Source organism: Microtus ochrogaster, chromosome 16 (genome assembly GCF_000317375.1).
Source record: "Microtus ochrogaster isolate Prairie Vole_2 chromosome 16, MicOch1.0, whole genome shotgun sequence".
Lineage (NCBI taxonomy): Eukaryota > Metazoa > Chordata > Mammalia > Rodentia > Cricetidae > Microtus > Microtus ochrogaster.
Window position 1 is genome coordinate 15,322,162 of NC_022018.1, and position 9,195 is coordinate 15,331,356.

General features: G+C 39.0%; 1 protein-coding gene across 1 annotated transcript in view; it reads left to right on the forward strand.

Annotated features, from left to right (window-relative positions):
* Nucleotides 1-9,195, forward strand: part of Myo3a (myosin IIIA) — a 207,223-nt gene that overhangs the window by 128,905 nt on the left and 69,123 nt on the right. Inside the window, exons 17-18 of the mRNA XM_005354744.2 lie at nucleotides 3,452-3,662; nucleotides 6,922-7,066. Of these exons, the coding sequence (XP_005354801.1) occupies nucleotides 3,452-3,662; nucleotides 6,922-7,066 (356 nt within the window). The remainder of the gene's footprint in view (nucleotides 1-3,451; nucleotides 3,663-6,921; nucleotides 7,067-9,195) is intronic.

The following is a 9,195-nucleotide window of genomic DNA, read 5'->3' on the forward strand; positions in this document are numbered from 1 at the left end:
ATCCATCACCAGATGAAGGTTCTATGGTGATATGCAAGATATTCATCAGTGTGGCTATAGTATAAGGCCAGTTCAGGTACCCTCTCCTCTGCTGCCCAAGGAACAAGCTGGGGACATTTCCTTGGACACCTGGAAACCCCTCCAGAGTCCAGTCTCTTGCCAACCCTAAAATGGCTCCCTTAATTAAGATATCTACTTCCCTGCTCCCTCATCCACCCCTCCTGCATCCCAACCATCCCATTCCCTCAAACTCACCCCATCCTCCCCTTCTCCCTTCTCTCTCCCCATCTCCCCGTATCCCCACCCCACCCCCACCCCCGTGCTCCCAGCCCCTGTCCAGCAATCTTGTCCACTTCCAATATCCAGGAGGATAACTATATGTTTTTCTTTGGGTTCACCTTCTTATTTAGGTTCTCTAGGATCAGGAATTATAGGCTTAATGTCTTTTGTTTATTGCTAGAATCCACTTATGAGTGAGTACATACCATATTCAACGTTTTTGGTCTGGGTTCCCTCACTTAGGATAGTGTTTTCTATTCCCATCCATTTGCACGCAAAATTCAAATTAAACTTTCTCTTAATAGTGGAGCTTGACAAAAGGTCCCTAATAATTTAAGGCATCCAACTGATTTTCTCTTTTTTTTTGAGAACAGTTGCCCTTTAATTTTCATTCAAAATCAGCCTCTTTAAATATTTTAGTTACAAGTTCTGAATAGTGAAGATGTAGTAGCAGACGCCGCAGGCACTCAATACTGGCTTCTCCTTCCCCCCCACCCCCGAGCTTGTCCTGGACAACAGAAAAAAGGGGCATTGAACACTATGGCCCTGTGTCAACTGTCAGCAGCCTCAGGCCTCAGTGCAGAGTGACATAGTTTTTACCTATTTAGAATATATTCTGTTTGTTTCTTTATTTTTAATATTGGCATACATTCCATAATCTCTTATTTGTTGTGAATTAAATTCACAGCCTAGATAATCATGATACTAATTTTTATGTATTCATTCTTCCTTCATTTTACATATGTAATTGGTCCAGACCTGCCTTTAAGATACCTATTTTCTGTATCAAGTGTGGCTTTGGAAGCAGGTTGTAATAGAACTGAAGCAGTTGTCTGAGGTTGACATAGTGATTATGTACCTGGAAACCTTGATAATGCATGCTTTGACTTTTCAAGTATAAAATAATATGATTGACACACAAGATAGTAGATTATTAAAAGGGAAGTGATAATAATGTAACATCATTGATAAAAAGAAATCACTGATGACATGGTCACTTCTAGTTTGAACCAAGTGACCTCCCCATCTTTTACTAGAGTAAAGAATTGATCTCTTCTATGCTCATTCAGAAACCACTTAGCCAATATATCCATGGGCTCTCTATCCGCTCCCTGTCCTCCATCAACACCCAGTCTTATCTTCCTCTCCTCCTCTTTCTTCTACCTCTATCTCATTTCCCATCCTTTTCCCTCCTTTTCTTTCCTCCTTCCTCCCAATTAAATTTTTTGGTTGGCTTTCCTGTCCTCTGGATAAAGGCCACTGAGACTGAAACTTTGTGTCCAAAGCATTGTTCTTAACAATATAGCCTCATGTAAAATGCCTGGCATGTAGCAGACACTAAATGAATTATGCCAGGTGAATGAATAGTATCTGGATGAAAGCCAACATACAGGCCAGTGGGAGATAACGTTCGGAAAATAACCAACTATAATGACCAAAACGGCATTACAATTCAATTGAGACAGCATTGCAGATGACCAACTGCTAACTGTGAGACAGGCAGGGGACTTGAATCCTCTTCAAACATCGTATACCAGAATAAATTCTTAAATTTTAGTGCATCTATTCACTTATGCATTACGTGCCATGTGTTCATCTTTACAAGTAAAAATTAAATAGAAGAATTTTTCCTTTCAAATTGTCTACTTTGAAATGAAAAGTGCCTGGCATCTATAAAATTACATTTATCTTCTTGGTCATTCTTTGACCAGTAAGAACAGAACTGGCAAGTATTTGGAGGGAAATTAAATAGCTGTGTCAAAGAGCTTCAGTGTGTTTATATAGTTTGCAACAGATGTGGGATTTCTATGCTCTTTTACGCTCAAGAGATGCTACTATTTTTTCACAACTATGCACTTAGGAAAACAAGTTAAACAACAATTTTTAAATTTACTAGCATATTGACATAGATGCTAAAATATTGTTCTGCAAATTAAGCTGTTTATATAACATACTGAGAATGATAAATGTTTAAAATATTAGGATACAATGTTTTGCAGAATAATGGCAATAGTCATACAAATAAGTAAAGAGATGAATCGTGTTAACTCTAAGGTAAAATTTCTGTGAGGACCATATATAGCTTCTTGCTTCTTCAACGTGAAGAAATAGGTGAAGACAGAGGTCAGGGATCTTACTGCCAAACCAAAATCCAAGTTGTCAGATGTATAAGCGAAAACTCAAAATGTTGGTAAAATTTTAAACATAATCATTTAAATGTGACGATTTCGACTCTCTTCATGCAGGAGGCGTGGCTAAAGATGCCCACTGTAAAGTGAGCAGATGACTCAGTGGTAGAGCGCTGGCCCCGCATGCACAAAGCCCGGGGCTCAGCCCTCCCTGTGAGAAGAAAAGAGATGTTTGTTTATCAAAAAATGAATTTTCCTTACTGAGATAATTGTACATTCCTATGATATTTGGATTTATTAATATTAAATATGTTTTTGAGTATTGCATGTTAAGAAAATTTAGTACCAAAAAGAAAACTTAACAGGAAGTATGGAAACGCCAGGTTCCTGCTCTGTCAGATATGTGCTGTGAAATGTCATTCAGATTCACTCCAAAACCTAAGTAGTGTTCTAGTTCATTCTTACATTCTAGGCATAATCACATAATCATATCAAAATTCTACCAAACCTACTCATTGTGCTTTTAAAATATTTAGCACAATTTGGTGAAATTAAAGTTGATGTCACATGAGTAGCTGCACACCTGTGCAGCTGTTTCCTTAGTTCAGACAGTTTGGTTGTGTTGCATATTACACTTTGGCTAGAGGAGGCAAGAAGAGAGCCATCAGGAAGAGGCAGGGAGACTAATGCTGAATGGTGGCTTCTATACCATAAAATAGTCATGTATTATGCAATGTCAGGCTCTGCAGTAGAATTCAGATGCCATGAAACAGCCATGTATTATGCAATGTCAGGCTCTGCAGTAGAATTCAGATGCCATGAAACAGCCATGTATTATGCAATGTCAGGATCTGCAGTAGAATTCAGATGCCATGAAACAGTCATGTATTATGCAATGTCAGGCTCTGCAGTAGAATTTAGATACCATGAAACAGTCATATCTTTATGCAATGTCAGGTGCTGCAGTTGAATTCAGCCATTTCTCTTTTCTGAAATTAGAGTCATTTTCACTGTTTCCTAACAATAATGTATTGGTTTTGCAGCAGCATCTTTGCTTTGCATTCAAGCAGATGAGCTACAGGAAGCTCTTACCTCCCACTGTGTGGTCACCAGAGGAGAAACAATTATACGACCCAACACAGTAGAAAAAGCTACTGATGTGCGAGATGCCATGTCTAAAACTTTATATGGACGTCTCTTTAGCTGGATAGTCAATTGTATTAACAGTTTACTGAAACATGACACATCACCAAGGTAAATAAATGTTTTATACATCTGTTTTCTGCAAATGTTAGGTGGTAAGTCTGTTTTGGATTTGTGCATGTCTCTTTGAATATGTTTCTGATTATTTAATTTAATTATCGAAATTGTGTTCCTACAGATATGCTCCATCTCCTTGTAGCAGTGTCACGTTATCATTCCATGTAACTGTGAAAGATCTTGATTGCTTGGAACAAAAACTGCAACAATGTTATTAATCATGTAGAAAGGGATTTTAAACATACATCATATTATCAAGTCAAATGTTCTCTTAATTAGGCTGTGTACAATGAAGTGTGTGCCATTTTACACTTGTCTAATGTCAGTCAAGCAGTTCTTTGCTTTTGCTTCATGGACTTAAATTAAAACATGACTACAAAGTAAAACTTTCCTTTCACTGAACTTTCACTGCACCATGCAGGAAGAGGTGCTGTGGTTCCAATGAAGTTTGACTCTGAAATGCACATGAGCATGGTAGATAATAGTCACTGTAACCTGGATACAAGCTCCCACACCTGTGTCTGTGCTTCTCCTAGAACTTCAGAGTAGGAAGAAAGCGAGTCACAGCCACCACTGACTGGATCTGCAGAGATGAAAGTTCTCACACTCTATCTGAAGTTTCTTTCGGCCATAGGTGATAGGAATTTTAAAAATGCTCGTGTGAAAAAGCAAGATGGACGTCTACGTTAGATGATCTTATCTTCATCCGTAGCTAAGTACAGTGGAGAGATAGATGGGTAGGGGATAGATAGAAAGATAGATAGATAGATAGATAGATAGATAGATAGATAGATAGATAGATAGATAGATAGATAGATAGACAGACATATACATAGATACTAAGTATAAGAGATCATCTTTTACACTTTTCACATATGTAGCTTTTCATTATTTTCCACTAAAATCCATCCTACATCTTATTTTATATCTACATTATCTAGATTGCCCATTTTTGCCCCCATGGTCTTAACACCCTGAACGTCAGCATCACAACAATCATCCCTGAACCTCCCAGTCCCTATTAAGTTGAGTCTCAGATCATAACGCAGTTTTCCCAGAATGACTAAATATCAAAATGGTTTTTGCTCACTAGTGGCATCTGTATGATGTTAAGCATCTTATAAAAACTGGAAACATCCAATAATGTTTTTATATTTGTATATTCCATGTGATGTAAACAAGATAATCACTTTGTTAGGTCTTGTCCACATGTTTAGCACTAGATGATACTCAGAAGGATGATGTACAAAAAAAAAACCATTGTAGCATGTTTGCTAAATAATAATTATTCTTACATGAACTATAACTAGCCAAGACTTAAGAGTTATTTTGATTGTAGTTAGTCTTTTAAAAAAAACTGAACCAAAACCTGTTGTGATAGTTTAGTTTAGTTCTGTTAAGTCAGTCACTAAGATTTCTTGTTGTTTGAGGCAGTCTTACTGTGCACCCCAGAATGGCCTAGAATTCAAGATTCTCCTATCACAGCCTCCTAAGTATTGGATTACAGATACATGACACCCACAATCCATGGGGCTTAAGTAACGGGAATCCCCTGTCCACTCTGAGCTCTGAGTCAACCACTTTCTCCTAGTGCGGGAGCACTGCGCAGATTCTCTCCTGGTGCGGGAGCACTGCGCAGATTCTCTCCTGGTGCGGGAGCACGCGCAGATTCTCTCCTGGTGCGGGAGCACGCGCAAATTCTCTCCGAGTGTGGGAGCACACACAGATCCTCTTCAGGTGTGGGAGCACGTGCAGATTCTGGCTGTCAGCACCACATCTTCAGCACATAACACTGAGCATCGCTTACACTGATGGGTAGACCCAAAGGGAACCTTTTGTAGTTTCATTTTTTTTATTGAGAAAAGGAAAAAAAAAAAACAAGTTTCCACCTCCTCTCGGCCTCCCATTTCCCTCTCCCTCCTCCCACCCTTCTCCTCCTCCCCCCACTCCTCTCCTCCTCCCTCTCCAGTCCAAAGAGCAGTCAGGGTTCCCTGCCCTGTGGTAAGTCCTAGGTCCTCCCCCCTCCGTCCATATCTAGGAAGGTGAACATCCAAACTGGCTAGGCTCCCACAAAGCCAGCACATTAAGTAGGATCAAAACCCCGTGCCATTGTCCTTGGCTTCTCATCAGCCCTCATTGTTCGCCATGTTCAGAGAGTCCGGTTTTACCCATGCTTTTTCAGTCACAGTCCAGCTGGCCTTGGTGAGCTCCCAATAGTTCAGCTCCACTGTCTCAGTGGGTGGGTGCACCCCTCGTGGTCCCGACTTCCTTGCTCATGTTCTCCCTCCTTCTGCTCCTCATTGGGACCTTGGGAGCTCAGTCCAGTGCTCCAGTGTGGGTCTCTGTCTCTATCTCCATCCATCACCAGATGAAGGTTCTATGGTGATACGCAAGATATTCATCAGCATTGCTATAGGATAAGGTCATTTCAGGTTCCCTATCCTCAGCTGCCCAATTAAATCAGTCTACCTATTTACTGAGAGAAGCAAAAGTTTGAACCAATTATCTAATTTTTAGTGTACAGAACCAGCAACAAATGATAGCAGAAAGAAATGTAAATCTGAAATAATTCGTGTGTAAAATAGTATTTAATTGTATTTTGAAATTCACTTATTTGTTTTTCCCCCTTGGGTTGGTTTGTGCTGTTTTTTGAAGCAGGGTACCACTGTGCATCCCAGACTTGAACTGTCAAGTCTTCTGCCTCTGTCCTCAGTGCTGAAAATACAGATGTGTGGCACCACAAGCGGATTAAAATATTTAACTACAAGATGAATCCCTACATGCTTGTCTCTTCCTCTAGGTTGTTATTTGATTTGTATGTAAATATGAGTAAGTGAATAAGTAAAAAAATAAATAACAGTTCTTTGAAAATAATTAAGACATTGGTAGTTAGACATTTTAAATTTGAAAAGAATTTTTGTTTTGCTGGTAAAGTTTTGGTTGTCTGTGTGTTTGCAGTGCTGTGTAAAAGCCAGGTTCTATGATGTTGGACTCACACAGGGCTATGACTGCGTTTAAACCTATGGAAGGACTTCTGTTTAGGTGTATAAAAACATGGGAGTGGGTTCTTTAGTAAGGAAAATACTGTTCTATGCACATATTAAAATTAATTTTACAACCATTATCTTTCTTTTCTGTGGAGAGTCTTGTTTAATTAACTCAATCACCAATGCGAATCCCAAGATGCTCTGCTTCCCATTGCCTCCTAAGAAAATGAGAGATAACTCAACAAACACTTCTTTAATTCTTCCAGTGGGGACGAGGAGCTAAGCATCGGCATTCTTGATATATTCGGCTTCGAAAATTTCAAAAAAAATTCCTTTGAGCAGCTGTGCATTAACATTGCAAATGAACAGATTCAGTATTATTTTAATCAGCACGTGTTCGCATGGGAGCAGGTAAGTTGAAGTATAGATTCTAAACATACATATGTGTGTGCTACTGCATAATTACATAGGATATATAAACAGTACCTGGACCATACATTTTATGTTGCAACATTCAAAGACAAGGAAAATATTACTTTTCTCCATGCCTGTAGTAAAAATGCAGACAAAAAAATATGGTGTGAATTTAATGTGACTTAGACAGGTAATGTTCTAAATCCTTCACTCAAGACCAATGCACTTTTCTTTAAAATTTAACCACTTTGAGCTGTTGCAAACAAAGACATGTTCTTTGTCTACAATTATTTATTTTTTAGACTGCATTGCTAGAATTCTGTTTGAAATTTCAGTATTCATCTACAGTACATTAAAATTTTGAATCCTAGTATCCAGGCAACAAAATCCAAGATAATGGGTTTGGTGCAAATGACACAAAGCAGTAATTTTGTCAGGTACAATGTGCAATTTATGGCTCAGCTCCAATAATATTTTTCTACAGAGAAAGCAGGGACTTCCTTGAATTTCATTTGGCATACTTTCATTTTAAGACTGTTTGTTTCATTAAACCCAGAAGAGCCATACTTGCCATCAGTCCTCATGTCATTTGTCACTTTCCAATTATGTTACTTTGCTGTGTGTTGACTGATTACACTGATGTTTTAATTCAAATATGTAAACTGAAGCAACATGAGTCTTTTATTTAAAAGGTTTAGACTTAGACTGACTTCATTTCCAAATTGCAGTCTGAAAGTAGTGGTCACAAAAGAAAACATCTTCATCTTGGCACTTTTTAGTCCAAGAAAAGCACACAGACTGAAGACACTATCTTCATTTGTTTAGTTCTCCCTCCGCTATACCCATCTGAATGGTACTCAGTGGATGGTCCATCCATTCTGGTGGATATTCTGTGTCTTGATCTTCCTAACCCTCCTCTGGACCCCTCTCCACCTCTCTCCATTGGAATCTTCCCAGTGCCCAGATACATTATTAAATCACCTTAAAATCAAGAGCAATTAGAAGACTTAAAAGCCTTTCTTACTCTGCTTGTGTCTATGGCCAAGACCTTCATTCTATTGCACCCACCACCAAGCTCCAGAAAAGCATACTGCGCATGTCTTTCATTTCACTCCCCACCACACACCTTGATATTCTTAGTGCACAGCATCTGTGTCAGTCTCCCTACTACATGAAATGGCCCCAGCCTTACTCTTGGTATGGACTTTTTCACCTGGCCAAAAACTCCGAAGTCCAAGATCATCTTATTTTAGTGCTTTCAGAGGCTGGCCACGTAACACATTTTACATATTTATTAAATTAATGTCATTTTGCTCTAACGCCTCAATACAGAACCCATCAAAGTTTGAAATAAGTAAAGCTTGTTTGTCTTTGGACTTTACTGTACAGGAACAGTGCTTCCTGAAGCATCATCCATCTGATAAATTAATGGCCTGTGCTGTCACCCCGGCAGCCATGCCGCTTTCTCTTGCTAACCTACTTCTCTGTAAACATTGATTAAATATCTAAGGATCTCTTAACATCCATCTAGAGCATCCATAACTCATATCCCTTTCCTTTGTTTTTCATCTAGTCTATGGTAACACTGTTTTTCTTGTTTGTCCTGGATGATTCTTAGCATATGGTATTTCATAGTATTTAGAGCTTCTATACTTCCCTGGATCTAGAACAAATTTATATGTGTATATATTAATTTTAGGAACATTTAAGTCAATGATATCTGAAAACAGCAACGTGAAACAGTTCTTAGTCACCTAGATCCCCTCCCTGGAAACAAAGGACGGTCAGTCGATGAACACCGTCTATAATCTTGTTAAAATGTGCTGCTGAAATCCTTCTCAGGAGCTCAGACGAGAGCACACGGTCTTCCCAATTCTATCAGAGTCCTACAGATTCAGCACTCATCCTTGCCTTCCCTGTGACACTTGTGTAATCAACACACTCTTGGCTTATTTTATTTTCCAAAAGGCTCTCGGTTGATAGAGCCTAGGGCAGCAAAGACATTATCTGATTTTCAATGAGAAGCCACTATCCTGCAAAAGCCCTCAATCTGAATTTCTGCAAGAAATAGCCAAGGTTTTGTTTGTGGTGTGTGTGTGTGTGTGTGTGTGTGTGTGTGTGTGTGT